This window comes from Xiphophorus maculatus, chromosome 20 (genome assembly GCF_002775205.1).
Source record: "Xiphophorus maculatus strain JP 163 A chromosome 20, X_maculatus-5.0-male, whole genome shotgun sequence".
NCBI lineage: Eukaryota > Metazoa > Chordata > Actinopteri > Cyprinodontiformes > Poeciliidae > Xiphophorus > Xiphophorus maculatus.
The window spans coordinates 15790993-15811859 of NC_036462.1; the positions used below are offsets into that span (position 1 = coordinate 15790993).

At 38.2% G+C, this 20867-nt stretch overlaps 1 protein-coding gene across 5 annotated transcripts in view; it reads left to right on the forward strand.

The window, feature by feature from the left end:
- LOC102223620 (voltage-dependent calcium channel subunit alpha-2/delta-2) overlaps positions 1-20867 on the forward strand; it is a 219883-nt gene that overhangs the window by 172980 nt on the left and 26036 nt on the right. For all 5 annotated transcript variants that reach the window (XM_023324995.1, XM_023324997.1, XM_023324996.1 and 2 more), the window contains 6 exons: positions 6536-6586; positions 7811-7910; positions 10514-10675; positions 12752-12862; positions 13672-13750; positions 19046-19095. In XM_023324995.1, the coding sequence (XP_023180763.1) occupies positions 6536-6586; positions 7811-7910; positions 10514-10675; positions 12752-12862; positions 13672-13750; positions 19046-19095 (553 nt within the window). The remainder of the gene's footprint in view (positions 1-6535; positions 6587-7810; positions 7911-10513; positions 10676-12751; positions 12863-13671; positions 13751-19045; positions 19096-20867) is intronic.

Sequence of the window (20867 nt, forward strand, 5' to 3'; positions counted from 1 at the left end):
GCACAACACAAATTCACACACTCGCTCTCTCACTGCGCTCTATACAGTCTCCCCATTATTTTGTGCTTACTGTCCTCACATCTTTTGTAAATGATGAATTAATGTCAAAGCATGCTCACCATGTGCACACCCATGATTACCAGTAAAAATCACCACAATTCATATCAACAGTAAACTTCACTATAAAACATGGCCCAACCATCCCATGCATCCGTTGCATGTTTCTAAAAATGCTTTAGATTATTCCCGCCGTTTAAATGTAACGCTCAACACTTTGCACAATGGGTCAGGGTGCATAAACACAATCTCCTGCGAGAGAGTCGCCCCCCCCCAGCGCAGTTAATGTATTGATTGTACAGCGCTGGGCTGTGATAAAACTATTTCATGAATTCCAATGAGACTCTTTTACCTGACTGTTACAAAAGCAGCGAACTGCAATCACCGCAACGCAGAATATGTTGTTGTGTTCATCGCTTGTATATTGCATTTCTTTTAGATTTATTTTGGTGGAGGTTCGGGGGGTGTTGCAAAGGAGGGGGTGGCTGTGAATGTAGCCGCTTTAATCTCGTCTCTCTTGGAGCGATACCTTATTCTGCCTTCAGTGTAAAGAGCACACGTTGGCTGCATGCGTGTACCAGGCCTTATCTAGATCAGAGATGTTGTCACAAACAGATCTGTTATGTTGGGAGCCCTTTTATATTACAAAATGTGTGATATATTTTAGAGTTTGTTAGTATTTTATGGTTATACAAGCTGATGGTGCAGATATGTGAGGAGTTGGGCTTTATATCAGCTTTTTTTTTCAACATTTTTAATGAAGGATTTCCCTGTCTAAGTACATAATTTAGCTATTATTACCAAAATAATGTAAGCAGTTGGAAAATAATGCAAAAATCCTTCCTATTGATGATTTCTGTGAAAGTGTGGTAGCCCTTGGCTAGAGAAAGTCTTGCTGTGTTCATTTTTCCATCATATGTCTTAAAATAAAACAGATATATAACAAATAGTCTTAGGGTTCATTCCATCTAGATAAAAATGTGCTGATATCTCCACCATATACAAGGCTTGGAAAAAGGAGCAGCAATGGAAGAAATCTGTTGGGGAGCCAATACTTCTGGATGACATCACAAGCCAACATTAAATATCTGGCCATGAATTTTTAAAACAATGTAAATGCAATGCAGATTGTAAAATCTGAAATGCATTTACATGCTGTTGCATCTGGATTGTGATTTTACTAGACATAGGCTGGGGCTGGACAATAAATCAATAACAATATACAACATGATATATATGTTTTGGTGCTCTCTGCCTTGTTTGTTTTTATGTCTAAATACAGTGTCAACAAGCTGTTACACCTGTGCAGAGCTCCTAAACAATAGATCTTCTGCCTCCACTGATTTACTGCCTATGTTTTTAGCATCTGCGGCAGATTCAGCGTATTTCTTGACTAAAAGAGTTAGGGGTTCTTGTGTGGCTTTGCAGACAGGGACCACGGACACCTTTACCTGGGATTTTTCTCTTCGCTCACATGCATACATATTTTTCTTTTTCATATTCATATTTTATTTCAGTATTTATTTTTGCATCAATACATCAAAACAATTTACGAGCCTGCGAACTTGTTTACTGGCAATGACAATAAATCTGATTCTGATTCTGATAGACACATGATCGAGATCAATAGAGTACACAGCTGATAGAATATGCAACATTCAGTAAGAGTATTCACTGAATTCTGATCCAGTACCACACAGCATCCTGGGAAATGTAGGCAAAGGAAAGGCTTTAGCTGCTCAACTGTGAGCTAATCAATTTTTGATTAGCTCACTCTTTGGTTACCTAGCAACAATCTGCCGGGTAACAAGAACGTTCAAGTTCACCCCTTTCAAGTTTCAAGTTTGGTTACCTAGCAACAACATGCTGAGTAACTTGAGCAGCAGCAGTTTAAGGTTTCAGTACTTTGTCTCATAACTTCCTAAAAATAAACAACGGTGTGAAGTGAAAACTGTGGATTAAACAGGAAAGGTTACACCACCAGTTATCTGTATTTCAGATATAGAAAAAATAGTAATAGTAAATCAATGGTTATCAATATGAACTGATATGAAACGTTGATATTGTGATATATTTTTCAGCCATATTGGCCAGCCATAACCCTAATGTAGGCTGATGGTGCTACAGGAAATCTGTCTTTATCTCAGTAAAACATTTCTCCTTTAGCTACTAGATCCACAGTTGTGGTCTTTTGAAAGCAAGTAAAAGATTTTGATGCAAAGTCAAATTTAATTCAAATTCAAAAATACTTTATTGATCCCAAAAGAAAATTAAATGTTCTTGTAACTCATTAATTCAAAGTGTTCAAAGAGTTTTTGCAGATAGTGATGGCTGTTGGCAGGAAAGAGCTCTTGTAGCGGTCTGTATTGCAGTGAATTTAAGAAAGCCTCTGACTGAAGACACTCTGTTTTCCCAAGACAGTTTCATGAAAAGGATGGTCAGGGTTGCCCATAATTTCGTTGAGCTTATGAAGAGTCCTTCTTTGCATCTATGGCTTGCTGCATCTGCCTTTCGGTAAACATACTATTAGGATTAAATTAATCCACCTGATTGACAGGAATACTGCAAAAACTGAACGATGCTGTTAACTACTTATTTATTATAAGCTGGATTCATCAGTTAGCTCACTGAAGACGTGACTTGTGGTTTTCAGTAAGGATTACTCTAAAAAAAAAAAAATCACTGGAGGTGTACCATGACTCAACTTGTAATTAGCGTGTTATGTCAACCTAAATCTTGATCCAAGATTTTTTATAATGAACTGTGGCACTGATATAAAGTCTCAGATGGCAGTTGTTTATCTTCTCTAATTGGCGCATCAGAATAAACAGGAGCTGACACATCATTATGTGAAATACAGTGGCCATGTCTGATACAGGATACTGCTCTTGATGGCTCACTGGCAGTGATGAGTTGTTCTTTATAACCTTTAGTGGATGGTAAAAAGCTGAAAGGCTGGGTCCACTGCCTGCCTGCGGGCTCGGTTCAGCACCAGCCAGGCCCATCTGCTTGTCACCTGGCCTTGGCATGCAGGAGACCGGGTAATGACAGGGAAAGAATGGCATCAGTGGGCAGGAGCCGAGAGGTAATTACGGACTGGAATCCATGCAGAAACGACACATCTGGATCAGAGAGTCAAAAATGTGGTGTATTATACCCGGATACCAGCCTCAGTTCATGATTTTTATCCGTCAGAAGTGTGATATTGGGTCTGTAGACTGAAAATCCTTGATTCTATATCCCACTTTCTCTGATCTTGATGTTCTCCTGCTCAGAGGCAGAGACAAAATTCAGTCGCACTTCAGGCGACGAATAAAAAAAAAAAAACTGGGGATGTTGCCGATATGCCAGGCCAATCTGTGTGGAAGATCAGCCATGGCAGCACTATATAGCTTTGACTCAGGCGTTACTCTTCCTTACTCCATAACAGCTCACACATTTCTCTTAAACCCTATTACCACTGATCAATGCTGCCTCTTTCACAGCTGCAGAGAAATGATCTGCTTGAAAGTAATATCTCCTCTGCATATTTTAGGGGTGCAGCCTGCATAGTTCTTCAGTCTGAGATTTTTGCATTGGTGGAGATGAAGATGACCTGTAATGACATGGTAATGAAAGCCTGCAATGCCTTATAATTAACATTTAACCCCCTAGAAAATAAGTTGAATTCCCATTAAACGATCATTCTCCTCGATGAGAAGTAGACTGACCAAGGAAGTTAATGAAATCTCGCAGTTGGTCTGCGAGCATCAGCCATTGCCAAATGACCCTCCTTTAATCTCCAGACGAGGTGAATCTGTTTGGGAGCCTCGGGGAGTTGAGACGTGTGCCTCATTCTGACCGAGCTTTCCGTCCCGCATCGATGATCGCTTTCACAAATTCAGTCTGCTAAAAAGAAAGCGGCCCCCGCAGTGTGGAGTCTCAGGTCCTTCCTCCGCCCTCTCCCTCACTGCCTTGAATTAAGATTTCAGTAATTAAATTGATAAAAGTCATGCACGCCTATATGCCTCATGGTTCCAGACCTGATTTCTGTCGCCACACAGAAGTGGAAAGCTGTGGAAGTTCTACCTTTGATGTAGCATCCTTTATTATTGAAAATAATTGGATTCTCACTCCTCCATCTTCCTCCCTCTCTCCATCTCCCTCTTATGTACACACACATATATTTTGCCTATATTCACTACCAGCTGAGCTCAATTATTGACCTCATATGAAGCAGCCCCTGTTTCTCCTGAGATTTCCACTTAAGCCTTTCACCAAAGCAGTTCGAGCAGACCAGGCAATGAGAAGTCAACACAGGTCAGGGGTCACTCAGCAGTTTAGAGTGGTGCCTACTGGGGCTCTGTCGCTCAAACCTTCATATCAGCCTGGCCGAGCGAGCGAAAAGAGCCTCTTTGGCCCGCGGGCAGCTGGCTTCCCTCCGCACTCAGCAGAACGGCCGATAATCAGCAGAAAGAGACCCCTGATGATTGCTCTGGCTCTGCCTAAGACGGCTGCTAACTGCTTGCCTGCTCACTTCCTCAGAATGTCAAACTAATACTCACATCTGAGACAACCCTCCCCTCCGCCATCGAGCTGCAGAAAAGCCCTGGCTGTCCATCCATCTTAGCTCTCTTTGTATCGCTGGCAAATGTGAATTTAATTGCCACTGGAAGAGACTGAAGGCATTTCTGATTTCCCTCTGTATGTCATCCCCTATCAACAATGTTCAGATGTTACATACGCCGGCTAGTTCATTACCGTCTCTGTCCGGTGAGCTTACACACATCGTTGGGAAGGTGCTTCGTATAACAATCTGAAGCAGCAACAGGGCCGTCGCCAGACTCGATAATGTATTTGACATCCAGCTGAAGAGCCGACGAGGGAACAGAACGTCAGATACCTTATTTTACTGAAATTACTCGGGTCAACTTGGGCTTTCCGCTGCTCAGGTCAGCTCTAGTTTGGCTGTTCCTTGACAAGTAAATTTTAGCTGAGTGGATAGAGAGCATGAGGTTTTAGTAGTTTCCCAGTTACAAATAAAAGGTGCAAAGAGGGACTTTAGTCTTGCAGGTGTTGTCTATGAAAGTCCTAAACATGTTTAAAAAAAAATGTTTTCAATGGGTAACGCACCAGAAAGTTGGCTTTTGGCATTCCCTTTGAGAAAATTCACTTAATCTAGGGGTACACCAATAAATTGGCCCTGTTTCCTTAATTTTGGGAGATCGGTGATTGGACGATACTTAGATTTGAAGTCGATCTTATCCAATGATCTCATCTCCCTCAGTGAAAGTCTAAAAATCAACTACTGTCCTGTTTTGCTTTCCTATGGGAGAAGTTTGACTGACAGAACCAGCCAAACGTTTATGCCTGCATGTTTTCAGTTAACAATAGTCACCCTGCTGTTACAAAATCAGCAACTTTCTTGCTGTATTCAGCAACATTTCAGACAAAAACATTTGGTATTGGCCAAAAGTAGAATCGACAGGTCAGGCTTTTTAAAGACCTGGTCTGGGAGCAGAGTCAGGTATTATGCTGCATTCACACCAGCATAATGTGTGCTGGTTTTGCGCATCTGGTTTACATTCAAAGTCACGGCACGACTTGAAGAGCTAAGCGTGTCAGACAAATAGGTCGGCAACGGAAAACAATGGCTAGGGCAATTTGTAGCGTCTGACGCCTTTGACGCGCCTCCACGTAGACTTTGAATGTAAACCAGACGTGTGAAACACTAAGTGCAGATCAAAATGTCAAGTGCACAAGTGAAAAAGTTCAAATAGTATAAATAGCTTTGCAAGGCACCGTATATAAAAGTTACACTAACAATCCCCCTGTCTTTTAATTAGCATCAGAAAAGGAAGTGTTATTCTACCCTTAAATAAATGTGACTTTGTGTAAAGTTTCCCTGAAATTTCTTCTGTCATTATTGCCAAAATAGAAAACAAATCTATATAATTAAGCAGCTTTTAAGATTGCTGTTTAGTGTAATACCATCTAAAAATATCTAAGACATTGAACACATTCAGCCTTTGTTTAAAGAGATGATTGCACTTTTAACAGTATAATAACACTGATAATATGGTGTTAAAGATGTGTTTGTTGGGCCCATTACAATGGCCATCTCCACATTTGTTTGGAGGCTTTTACAGTTCACTGCAGGCTATTGTGCCAGATGTGTTGCTACATGCTGAAACCATCAACTAGTAATTACTCCGGCTTATGCAACAATTATTCAGACCAGGCTCTGGTATTCACTGAAGAGGACTATCTGCATTGAAGTCAGCCAACAGCGGCTGTAGCCAACACTGAAGTATATAACAACTTATTAACTCTTCTAAGCACATAAGCCTTTTCACTATTCTGTAGCTTAAGTGGGCTCAGCTATGGCTGCTTCGTACTATTATGACTGGGCTCATTGTGACTCTGGCCTCTTTCTTCAGTGCAATTTTCAGAGATTATGGGAACGAATTAAAGCCCTTTCTTTGCCTCTTTTGTGCAGGTATATCCAAGGTGCATCGTCTCCAAAGGACATGGTCATCATTGTAGATGTGTAAGTATTTCGCTTTTCTCTCACCTTGTCCCTGGATCCAGCAGAGATTATCGCCTTCAAAGGACACCAGTGCCACCTGTTGGTCTGAGGGGAGGCGAAAGTTTAAGACGATGATTGCTTCTTATCCTCTGACCTTTAAGCCTTACATCCTGATTTACTGGTTCAGGTAAATCTTCAAGATGTGGGAGAGAAAAGTGACATTGGACAACTTAAGAACCAGAGGACTTAAATATGCAAGCTGAATGTAACTTATGATGAGAAATGTAGTTATTAAAGTCTTTTTTTCCTCACTCAAACAAATTCATATTTCTTTCTTTCACATTTATTTCTTTATGGATAATTGTCTAGCATTAAATTATATTATGAGCCTTAAAAAAATGTGGTGACTATCTAAAAATAGCCTGCTTTGCTGCCATAAAAGAGATTGATTTCTAAATTATAATATTTTTGAAAATTTAACACATAAATATTCTACGTAATTGTCCTTTATTTTGTATTTATAATTTGTCCATTTCAGTCATAGTAGTAGATTTATATGTACAGCTCTGGAAAAATTAAAGACACCACTGCACTGAACCCCATTGAAAACCTCCTGGTTTTTCCACCAAATGTTGATTTCTGAACTCTTCCTGAGGTAAAACATTAGTATTGTTGTTTCTAAATGAATATGAACTTGTTTTTTAAGGTCTGAAAGCACTGCATCTTTTTTGTTATTTTGGCCATTTCTCATTTTCTGCAAATAAATACTAAATTTTTGGTTGGAGTTTCAGAGACATGTTGTCAGTAGTTCATAGAATAAAAGAACAATGTTCATTTTAATCCAACATATACCTATAAAATGTAAAATCAGGGAAACTGATCATTTTTAGTAGTCTCTTATTTTTTCCAGAGCTGTATATACTGTATATGTATATTATATAATATGAGAGAAATAATAATTATGAACATATGTGGACAAATCTACTACTTATCATCTCACTTCTTTTATCAACTCACTACAGTTTAATTGGGATTAATTTACCAGATTTTTTTAGTTTATCTTATTCTACATCTTATCCTTTATTTGCATCCTCATCATCAACTCATTAAAGAACAAAAACTGGATCATGGGGGGAATTAGATGCAAATGATAGTTAAGTTCCAACTTATAATTTCTAAAACAAGGAAACTAATTGTAATATTTCTGCATGTTTCTGAGCATCGTTGTTTCTTTGCTGTCTGCAGGAGCGGCAGTGTCAGCGGACTCACTCTAAAGCTCATGAAAACCTCCGTCATAGCGATGCTTGACACGCTATCAGACGATGACTATGTCAATGTGGCGAAGGTACGTCAAAGCTGTAAAATCATTATTTGCAATTATTATAATGACTCACTACTGCAAGTGATATTACTGCCAGTATTTGCAGTTTTTATTTGGCGGTTTCTAATTAAGCTGGGAGTCATTAGGCGCAGCGGTGGGCTCATTCTGTCCCCTGTTGTTTATTTGCGGTGGAAACCACATCTCTCCTCTATTGCAGAGCATTTGCTCTTCCTACATTTATGTCCATATAGGATTGTGTCCATCTGTGTCTTTCTGATCACCAGGTTTTCTATTACTAGAACTAATATGTGTGGGAATATGATTGCTATTCTATTCTGCAGGGCAGATAACACACAAAATTTGCTTTCTGCAGTGCAAACACCCACACACACACACAGACTCACACACACTCCCTCACCCCTACACGTCTGCTTGCTTGGTGTGGTGCTTCTGTTTGTCGACTCTCTTCGGTAATCCTTCATAATCCATTGCTTTTAGCCACTGTATGGCCCTAAATCCCATCTCCAAGAGCAAGAAATGAGCATGCTAATCTGGGTGGGAACGCATCTGATTTTCACCACTGTGAAGGAAGTGAGGGTTTACACAAGCCTGCTGCGAATTATTTGCACAACGCAAAACGCATTAATGACATGAGAATTTAGCCAAAAATTAACACCAAACACTGTCTTCTGCATCTCCGTTTTTCAGGACTTTAAAACATTACTTCTGACACCAATTTAGATACAACAATAATTGTTTTTCTGTAAATTTGGGCTCCTGAACAGGCAGGTTTGGATAAGTATGGAACTTATTTGTATTTCCAAACTTAATTTTCTGTTAATAAATGTTATCTTGTTTCTTTCAGCTTCTGTCTTTCCTAATTTATTTCTGTCCTTCCTTTCTTCTCTTTCATCACATCTTATTGCTTTTCATTCCTGTTCTTGCCTTTCATTCTTTCCTTTCTTCTGTTCTTCCTTCATCATTCCTTCTTTGCAACCTTCTCTCCTACTTTTCATGTCCTATACACTGCCACAGTGTCCTTCCTCCTTTCCTTCCTTTTGTGAGTTATTCCCTCCTTCTTTGTGCCTCTCCTTTCTTTACTAAATACCTCTTTCTATTTTCCTCCCTTGTGTCACAGCTCTTTCTCTGCAGTCCTTTTTTCCTTCATTTTTTTCATCTTACTCCATCTTCTTTCCTTTCCTTACTCCATTTCTTTTTGTCCAACTTCTGTTCCTCCTATCCTCCTTCCATCTTTGCTCCCTTTACTCCCTACTTGTGTCTTTTTTCTTTTTCTGTGGTTAACATTTTTCCATTCTTTCCCTGTGTCATTTTTTCTTTTTTTGCATCCTCATTTATTTCTTTCCTTCTGTCTTAATCTCTGTCCTCGCTTTCTTATTTTATCCTTTGATTTTTCCTTTTGTCCTTCCTTTCTTCCTGTCTGCCTCTGTGTTCAACATTCTTCCATCTTCTTCCTTGTCTCCTACTTTCATTTGTTCTGTTATTTCTGTCCTCCTTTTTGTAACTTCCTTCCTTCCTTTCTCATGTCCTCATTCCTTGCACCCTATTTCCTTCCTTCCATCATTTATTATTGAATTTTTCCTTCCTTCCTTCCTTCCTTCCTTCCTTCCTTCCTTCCTTCCTTCCTTCCTTCCTTCCTTCCTTCCTTCCTTCCTTCCTTCCTTCCTTCCTTCCTTCCTTCCTTCCTTCCTTCCTTCCTTCCTTCCTTCCTTCCTTCTATTTGGCTCTTTTATACTACTATTACTACCACTATAATATTTGCTATTTTTCAATAATATAATAGTTAATTTTAGTAATTTATAGCTTAAAGTCAGCTTTAAAAATCTGAAACTAGAAAATTATTAAATGTTTAACTTTTTATGTAAAATAATTTTTCCTTCATGCTATTTACATGAACTCAGCCTTTTTACATTATGCAGACGAACAATGTAATAATATTAACTCACAGTGCTTTTGATTCCTTCATCCAGCCATCCATCCATTTTCTGTTCACCCTTGTCCCTAATGGGGTCGGGAGGGTTGCTGGTGCCTGCTTTTGATTCCTTTGCCTCTTTAAATATGTGACAACGACTCCTATGAGAAATGTCAGCTTTTCTCACACACAGCGTTTCACATCAATCAGTGCTGAAAATGTCAGCGAAATCTGAATCTGACCTTCAAGAAGAAACATTTGAAACACTGCGTTTCAGACATCGCTGCTAATGTCATGATCATGCATAGACACCGAATTTGGACATGGCCGCAGATGTAAACACACAGACATGAAGGGACGTAAGCGCAATTTTAGGCTAATTTGGTGGATGAGATGAGACAGATGATATTACCTTGGCTGGGTTTACGTTGGGCGCGCTGCAGCATCGTTTCAGGTGCACCTGTTCTTTGTGGGGGAAAGTTGTAATTATCGGTGTTTACTGCCAGGTGGAGAGTGGCAGGGCAGCTTGCATCTGCACACACCCACGTCTGCATCCTGCCTCCATGAACTGCACACACCAGACCAATAACACAGAGATACTCAGCTGGACACAGTTGTGTTTTGGCTAACTTTGTGGTATTCTTTCCTAGCAATGCTCAGATACGTGTTGTTTCTTTCTTTGTCCTCTGTCTTCCAGTTTAACGAAAAGGCAGAGGCTGTCGTCCCGTGCTTCAGGACTTTGGTCCAAGCCAATGTTCGCAACAAGAAGATCTTCAAGGACGCCGTCAAGCATATGCAGGCCAAAGGAACCACAGATTACAAATCAGGCTTCACGTTTGCCTTCGAGCAACTTCTCAATGTAAGAGCTAACAAGCTTTTCTTGGAAAGGCAGCTTTGTTTTTCTAAGGCTGATGCTTTTGTCTAATCTAATTAATCAAACTATGGTGATACCACATGTCTGACAGTGAGCAGCCCAGGTTTGCATTAGACATTTCCAGAAGGCTGTCATTTTTAACGGCAGGTTTGATTATGGCTGCCATTGCGGCGGAGTGGCAGCCGACACGGAGACGAGGTTTCTCAGCAGCAGCCCATCCACGTGCTCCCGGCACAGGTGCTGCCTCAGCTCCGTATGCTGCGGCGCATTTTCTGAGGCTGCCACGCTAATGGGCTCTGATAGGATGATTGATGAGTGTAGCCCAGAGGAGATCAGCCACAGACACTTTATATTCCTCTGTGCATTTTGGGAGGCACAGAGCCAAGAATCCTTGCATTTTGTCGGAGAAAAGAGAAATAAAAAGGAGAAGAGAGGGGATCTTAATCGCTGTCTCTTGCCAGCTCGCTGAATGATTTGTGGCAGAAGCACAATAAAAATATGTAATCGCAGCAATATTATTTATCTTTATTAGAATCTTGTCAGATTGGCCTGCATATCAGCCGCAGCTGTCGTATCGTGGGGGGAGACGGAGAGCAACAATATTTAATGGTTGATTAATATAATATACTTTAGATTTAATTCTAGCTTTGTGCGTGCTGCAAATAAAGAGAGAGAGATACACTTGGATAGCAGTGAAGTTGTAAGATTAGGTTGAATGCTCACAGGGTTTGGCAGATTTATACAACTTTCTCAAATTGTATTTGTAATTTACTGTAAATTTTGATGAACCGAAGCAAACTAATTAAATTAATGTCCACGTAATTGTGAAGTGGAAGAAAATTGATACATGGGTTTTAAAATGATCTTTCCATCCATTAGCTATACACACTTATCCACCCTCACCAGTCCATCACAGGGCAAACCAGCATGCACACCTTGAGCTGGATAATAAATAAATAGCAATATTATCCCAATAGATACATGATCAATATCAGTAGAGAATACATCTCATACTTCAGTCAGTAGAGTATTTCTTAAAATCTGGTCCAAGGTTGGTGGCATCAACTCACTCACTCATTGGTTACCTAGCAACTCACTTGGCTACTTAGCAACAACCTGCTGAGTAACTGGCGCAGCAGCAGTTTCAGATTTCTCCACTGTGTTTCATTACTGCTTAAGAATAAACTGCGGCGTGGAGCTAAAACTGTGGATAAAACAGGAAAGGTCATCCTTTGAGATATTTAAAACAAAAACCTGATCAATAATTATCAATACCAACTGATATGAAACATTTATATTGTGATGAGTTTTCCAGCCAAGGACAATTTAGAGAGACCAGTTGACCGTGTTTTTCTAATTATTTACATATAAAAATTGCAATAGGATAGAATTCATTTTTACTGTACTTAATTTTCATCAATATTTTGGAGATCCACCTCCATTGTAGGTCAGGCTTCATGTTTAAGAGTGAGTTTGTGTTTGAGGAGCAGTGTTAATTTTCCACACACTTAGACTAAAAAGTTACATTTTTTGAACAATTTTTCTCCTACATGTTTGCTGTATCGGTTGGGCAAACTGAAAACGGGACTTCTTTTGGTATTCCTTCAGCCGTGGCTTCCTTTTTCGTTATTTTTTTTCATAAAGATCCATAAATCTTTATCATAAAGATACTTGTGGTCTAGTGACCTTTTCTCAAAGCTTAAGCTCAGTTTGACTGTAGACGCCACAAAATCTCATCTGGATTTAGGTTCAAACCTTCTTCTGTTATTCCTAAAATGAGCAACTATCTTTTGCAATGTCTGACAATGTTTTGCCCAACTTCACTTTCCCTACTAGCATCCCCACAGCACAATGCTGCTACCACCATGCTTTATTGTGGAATCTGAGTGTTCAGGGTGATGCTTCGGTGTAGTTATTAGTATTCAAAACGAAGTTAAATTTCACATAAGTAAGATATGTGAAATATAGGTGTGGTGTAAGATAGCTATATCATTACTGCTTTATACTTTCTGTAATCTGTCTCTCTGTTTTCCTTCACTGTCTTCCGTTCGCCTGTCACAGGAGAGCAGTGCCCCGAGGGCCAACTGCAATAAGATGATAATGATGTTTACAGATGGCGGTGAAGATCGTGCTCAGGAAATCTTTGAGAAGTATAACTGGCCCAACAAAACTGTGAGTATGTCTGTTTGGCTGCTTTCTGTCCATCGATTCCTGTCTCCATGGTTTTGTCTCTTTATTAAGCAGACATTTGTGTTAGTCAGACATGCCAAGCATCCCAATCTGTGCACAAACCATCCTCTCCAAGATTTCTTCCCTTTCCTTTTGATTTACATGATTTATCTCCTTCTTCCAGTCTTTAGATTTCCTTCCCATCCTTTCTTTCTATCTTTTTATCTTTCTCCTTTGTTGCTTAGTTGGTGTCAACAGCTCTGACCTGATGACTAATTAGCCGCTGTATCATCAGAGCATATGGTGGTTCAGCCACTGCTTTACTAGTTTTGTCGTTTTTGTCTTGCTGTCAACACCAAATTCCTCCATTTTAATAATTTGCCATTTTAAACTTCATTCAGCTTTGTGAATTTATATAATAACAAAATGCGGGAGAAATCAATTTAAGGTGTCATAAAAAGTAAGAAGGTTCCATTAAAATTTACTGGGTTGCAATCCTAATAAATCCAATTCACCTCAGCACATTTAAAATTAATCTATCTGTAATTCCTTCTATAATATCCTGTATGTTAAAATTCTGATGTGAAACATAATTTCCCTTGCAATCCACCTCAGTTCAAATCAGATTTAATTGTGAAATTGTTTGGTTGTATCAAATTAAAATGAATCAGCAGTAAAATATTTAGATCAGTGATGTTTTTCAGAGTTTCTTTAAAGAGCAAAAGGAAGAGTTGCAACAGAAACTGTTGTTTTAAGGAGGTTCAAACAATGAAATATAGTTTATTTTTCTGTGTTTTCTTGTCCTGAACCAGGTTCGAGTTTTCACCTTCTCTGTTGGGCAGCATAACTATGATGTCACCCCTTTGCAGTGGATAGCATGTGCTAATAAAGGTAAGTGAAGAGTGAATTTTTGTTTTATTGTAAACGAGAAAGAAAGAAGGAAAAAAAGAAAGATAGAGAGAGAAAGAAAAGGAAGTAACTGTGGCTGTGATCAACTTATTGTTGGTTGTCTATTTAGTATTGAATCCTTAGAAAACCCATGATGGGAGAATCCTCATTTTTAATTGTGTTATACATATATTAAAAAAGTGAAAATAAAATAGAGGTAAAGCTTTCAAAAGGGAGCAAGAGGAAACAATAGCTTCTGTAGTCCTGCCACTTGGGTTTCCCACATTTTCTTTGTTAAATTAATGAACTGTTGCTTGATTTTATTCTAACAAAACAAGCATTTAGAGTTTAGCAAAATGAACAATGATGTCAGCCTTGTTTATATTTCTGTAGTTTTTACTGTAGTTAGTTTATTGTATCTAATTGCCTGCCTTATTATTTTTTTAAGGCTACAAAATTGTGTTTAGTCACAATAAATAAGAAGTTTTTCAATAATATTAGGCTTCAAAATATAAGTCATGGTTTGTTTGATTGCCTTATTGAGTAACAAACTTCTAACAGAAGAGCACTTCTTTGGTGAAAATGTTCACAATCTCTTTGGATGTTTATTTCCAGACAATGAAATACCAAATGATATGAAACCAGAAAATAGCTTTAAAACTGTGGTATTGACTTGCTCTGGCTATTTTAAACCTATGTAAAAATGACTGTCGGACTTTAGTGGGTGATGAAATCTGTTGTTTCAGCCTTGAGCTCTGAAGTAACCCAGCAGACTTGCAGGTCTCTGACTAACAGTCTGACAGATGACTCAGCTCCGTTTCCTGTTGTCTCTGTTGCCTGATCTCCGCTTTACTCATGTTGGTCTGCGTTAACGTCTTGCCCCTGCTATGCTTTTTTTCTGAACACTTATTATTTTTTCACCCATAAACATTGCCTATGGAGCCAAGTGCCGTGGAAGCATCTCCCCAGCAGTTGTTATTAATTAGCAGCAGAAGTCTGGTAGCAGTGATTAGCATACCATCTCCCTGACAGACAGGGGGAAGTCCAGGATTATGCCTCTGAGCCAACATGCTCTCTGTTGTTCACAACTGTAGTGATTATCATAGTACTAAAGACAATAGTGTTGCCGCTCCAGACTCAGACGCTGACACCCATGTGGGCGATTGCAGACGCTAGCTTTTGTCCAATTTTTACTTTATAGGTAAAAAATTAGGCTTCCTTGAACAGCTTACAATAGACCTATGGGCTATACAAAACAATACAATAAAAGTTTTTGCACTAAATCATTCTTGGATAATGAAATTTTATTCTGGTCAGTTCTTCATGTTTTGATTCCTTTCAGACTGAGATGTTTTAGGGGCTCTTGTCACTTTAAATACAAATAAGCTGCTGCTGGCCATGCCTCCTTGTTAATTTACACTCTTTTGTAAAAGTTGTACAGCTCTTGTAGCAGTAAAACCAGCTGACCAAATGTCCTGAAGCTCAGCTCCAGCTTGGGTTGCTAGGTGAGGGGCTGGGCTTCTCTGGGGTTGCTAGGTAACGGGCTGGGCTTGGCTGGGGTTGTGCCTAATGATTTGTGACATTACATTCCAGAGGTTTTTGAAATGGGTCGTTTTATAGACACCAGAAAACATGAACTTATTTCCAAAAACTAGATGAGTGTTTTTTCTTAAGGGTTTTTTGTGATGTTTATAGAAGCAGTAGAAAACTAAATATGAGTACAAAAATGTGCAAAATGTAAATTTTGTTTTAATCCTGTCCAAAAAAATTAACTTTTTGTGTGTGTTTTTAAGCTCTTATTGAGAGTTTTGCTCTAACAAATAACAGAACGGAGAGAAATAAGCTTACATAGAGAAGGTGATGCTAATCATTTCACAAAAATGTTAATTTTGCTCAGCCTGACTTATTTTCACTGAATGTTTTCATTCCTGTTTTCCCATCAGTTTTGGAGAAATGGTCAGTTTTCCATGTCCCTGGTCAATATTTTCTCCACTATTATTGATCACTGCCTCTGTCATAATGTGCATAATGTTGTGACGCTTTTGTGTAGTCTTCTCTTCTGCCCTTCTCCTGACTGATACGTTTTGATCCTTGACAATCTCCAAATTATGGCTTGACCTAAAGGATGCAAATGTCCAAAAGCTTTTACTACAACAGCTACAATTATGCTCATTATAACGGAGTAAATATTGAAATGTAATAAAACTGTGCTTCAACAAAGTGCTAGTTTAAGCATATGCATATATTTTGGCAAGCAAGATGTTGCAACATGATTATAACATATAAACATGTGATTGAAATATTAATTTTGTATCTAAAAACAGATACATCAGAGTGAAAACTCAAAACTTTCATTATCAGTTTGAAAAGGAGTTGGAAAAAGCCAGTGCTTATTAAATCTTAAGCCCAATTGTAATCCATTGTGTATTTCAGTCACAATGCTTTACTGAATTGCTTTAAAGGTCAGCTGTCTTGATGTATTAAATAATAGTGGATTATTAAGGTCTTTTTTTAAATCCCAGAACTAAATGTATTTTACATCCTTGAACTTGTAACTACAGAAACATCCTAAATTATGTTGATATTTTCTGCAAACTCTAAAGTTGCTCAAAGAATATAAAGCATTAAGTTCATCTATAATAGCGTTGCTATGCACTATGAAGAAAATAGATTATTAACTCTTGTTAACAGTATTGCACTTTGTTACAGTTTTATAATGGATTTAAAAAGGTGAAGACGCAAAGAATGAAGAAGAAATTATTACATCTATTACATCTGTTGGAAAGATAGTATTAAGTATAGTATTATAGTTATAATATTATTTATAAAATATATATCATCTTTACATTTATTTGACTCTTAGATACACATAGGGACAGTGAGCAAATACAGAAAAGGTCTGCTGGTTTAAAATCAGTGTCAGCTATTGTATGCAGTCATGCCACATATACAGTAAATCAAATTTTGGACCTCTATATTTAGACTTTATTCATATAAAGGCTTCCGGGGACAAGGATCAAACTCGCCAGCTCCCGGCCACAAGCGCTTCTCTAATCTCTGTGAAATGTGAGCTCAACTCTATCCTGCATAATATCCCACAGGCATCTTTTTGTCATCTCTGCGTAACAAGTGCTGCTCTTGTCTTGGTGAGCGAGGTGCAAAGGGTCTATTAGTCTATACAGCTGAAACCAGATATTTAAATGATTTCTTATATAGCTGTATACTATATGTAATATATATATATATATTATATAACTAAATTATTTTTATGTCTGCTGTTGTATTAGCCTAAAATTTTCTATTTTATGTCAGTTGTGATCAAATTATTTGCTCAATTCCACAATAATGAGAGATAAACACACACGTTTCCATATATTTTCATTGTATTTGGTAAAAAATTGCAATTGAAACATTATGATCCCTTTTGGGATCCTTTAACAAGCGTCTTGCAAAGAAATTTACTGATTGAGGGAAATCAACTGATTCTTCCTAACAGATAACTGGGATACATGCAGGTGTTGCTTTTTGCAGTAAAGGCTTCTTCCTTTCTGAGTGGCATTTTCAGCCCATGTTAACGTTTAACTTGTTCCATTGTGGTTAATTGAATGTCCTACTAGCTTCAGTCAGCATTTTCTCAAGGTGTTTTGGTTTATTGTGGGGTTGAAACACAGATACGTCCATCTGCGGGACACAGAAATGAACAGAGTAATAAATAAACATCTCCAACATATTTTATGTTGGCTTATAATGTTTATTCTCACATATTATTGCTCTAATAGATTAACATGGCACCTTGAGGAAGCCAGAATCTATAGAAAAGGAAGAACCAGACCTGCGGTAGTCCATAAATCTCTTCTTAATTTCTTGGTTGATTTTTATTTATTTTTATTTTTCCATGATGTAAAATGGAAGCGGAGCGTTGGTATGGTGTATTCACAGCTGCTTCTCAGTTTCACACAAATGAGAGAACATTTCTTTAAAGAAATCTTTTAAAAAAGTTAAAACAAACTCTTTAAAGAAATGTTCTCTCATTCTACAATACAAAGAACTTAAATAATCCCGACTGAACTAAAAGAAATAGTGATTTGATTTAATATGACTGAAGAAATATTGTCTTTATATGTAGTGTGTGCATATATAGCATCTGAAATTTACTATTACATTTTTAATTTTACTAAAATGTAATGATTACATGACATGTCTTGAGATAATATCCCATGCTCAATAATTGCAATTTTTCTTAACATCTCTTGACAAGATAGTTTATCTTTATCTTTGACGTTCATTTTGCAATTAATTGTACTTTAATTGTACCTTATTTAAATTATTAAATTATTTGCATAATTTGATCTGTTTTTTAGTAGGATACAGTCAATGGTGGTTTATCTCTAGATTTCTAGCGATTGAGGTTGTAAAAGCTGAAGTCTTTCAGTTAGCAGTCGTCTAAACAAAGGTATTCAGATCTAAATCATTGTTATCTGGTAGACTGGACACTGGGCCTCCTCTTCATGAACATCGAGTGTAGCCACGACTCTAAAATCACATCTGTTGCTGTGTGAACCTATAAAATCCAAATCATATTTTCCTCTCTACACCTTTTTGTGGTGCTTTGCTCTAAAATCACCCGTCTGTCTGAACACAACTTGTCTAGCATACAGACAAGAGCCCTGGCACCAAGCACAACATTGTGCCAGTGTGTGTGCATTTGTGAATTATAAACTCAAAAATGTTTACGGATGTGCATGAGTGCTCTCATTTTCTAATGAATTGAGACTGAGAAGGGAGATTTCACCACCAAACACTACGGCGGGGGCGGGGAGACTGCCTAATGTGTCGAAATAATGAAAGTTGCCTCTGCTTTTTAACATTCTGGAGACGCTGCCTCCATTTCACGGCTCTTTGTATAAACACTCATGGCTTTAATAACTTGTTGAGCAGCCCGGTTATTGACCCAGTCGGTCATTCTCGTCCATTCCTAATCAGCCGCAGTGCCTGGGGCTCAGCATTCTCAATGAGCTTCCACATTTACATCCTGCAGTACATCTTCAAACACAAAGGGTCAGCGGCTACGAGCGCCGCCGTGTCCGTGTGTCCCACCGTCATCCGCTGGGGTTTATGACCATGCATGCACCTAATAAGTACATGAGGAGATGAGGCTGCGGTCTCCAAAATGGTTCACATTAGGACACACTTTGAAATTTATGCATGAACTGAATATGACACCTGCATACCCAATAAGAAAGTTGAATGTATTATTTATTATTTCTAAACTGTACTGTCTGTCTCTTCTTATTTCAGGTTACTACTTTGAAATACCATCAATTGGAGCCATCAGAATCAACACACAGGTAAGACACAGTACATTTATAGACCCAACACAGAGTCAGAATTGAGCATAAATTGGACATTTGGGGCAACAATTACATCATGATATTTCTTTAACGTCTTCTCAGTTATTGTGCACAGCATAAAAACAAATCAAAAGCCTACAAACTCATAATTCCTTCCCATTAACAGTGCTGTGAAATCTGTGTTGGCTCGTTTTGTTAATTTGTGTAAAACAGAGTATCGTAGGTGTGTAAATCAGTCAATCAATAAAATTTTATTTGTATAGCACATTTCAGCAGCAAGCCATTTCAAAGTGCTTTACATTATAACAAACACAAAAACACAAAGTCATGGATCTTAGAATTAATAATCAAACATTACATTAAGTCAAATGCCATCATTAAATTCCATAATTGATTACGTTTCAAATCCAACTCTAAACAGGTGGGTTTTTAGTGAAGATTTAAAGGAAGTCAGTGTTTCAGCTGGTTTACAGTTTTCTGGAAGTTTGTTCCAGATTTGTGGTGCATAGATGCTGAAAGCTGCTTCTCCTCATTTGGTTCTGATTCTGGGGATGCAGAGCAGATCAGAACCAGAACCTGAGGGTTCTGGTTGTATCAACTGTTGTTGCTGTTGTATCAACCCTAAGGTTGATACAACAGCAGCAGATCTTTAATGTATTGTGGTGCTAAGCCGTTCAGTGATTTATAAACTAACAGTATTTTAAAGTCTATTCTTTGAGCTACAGGGAGCCAGTGGAGGGACTTTAAAACTGGTGTTATGTGCTCCATCTTCCTGGTTTTAGTGAGAACGCGAGCAGCAGCATTCTGGATCAGCTGCAGCTGTTTGATTGATTTGTTGGACAGACCTGTGAAGACGCTGTTGCAATAATTAATACGACTGAAGATGAACGCATGGATGAGTTTCTCTAGATCTTGACTTTAATTGACATCTAAATGTTGAGAAACTGCCTGGATCAAACCTGACTTCCCAGTAGATGAAATCCCTCTTGTTTTGATGGAGGTTCGTTCAGGATTAGCACCGTAGTGATGATTCAGATGACGTGGGTTTATGTGAAATGCTCTCAAAGTTACTTCTGTAAGATGGACTCATAGCACTGAGTTCTCCAAATGCTCTGCTGGGTTTCTTTTTTGCCACCTTCTTACACAAAGGACATTTAACATCTTTTAGGGCAGATGACCAAAGTCATATCCTTAAATAGTACAGGAGCATTAATTCAGAATAGCATCAAAAAGTAAATTCATATTAGCAATTCAATTCAGCATTCACAACTCATAAGTTATGCAGCTTCATTACACAAAACGATATTTTTTAAGTGTTTCTCATTATGGTAATTGCAACGTATGGGTAATCAAAGCCCCATATTTAGTTTGACAGGGCAGTTTTCCAACAGACACTGAGTTTCCTAAGCCACAAAAGACAAATTTCTGAAGAAATTGAGTGCTGTAACAAACCACAGAAAGTTGAGTGGAAGGAAAAACTGTAAGAAAAATATGTATAAGCATCAGGGATAACCACACCTTTAATATAACTGTGGAGCAAATCTCACTGAAGAGGTGGGAGAAGATTTCCTTTGAAATGCTGACAAAGCTTTTCCATCGTCAGACATTTATTATCTGTGTTAAGAAAAAAAAGTTATATTGTAAAGCAAAGTATAAAGAAAATATATATTTTTTTCCAAATGTATTTTTAGTGCACAAAGTAGAATCAAAGGTTAGAGTTGGTATACTTTGATAAACAGCTGAATTAGCTACAGAAAGTTAGATTTACC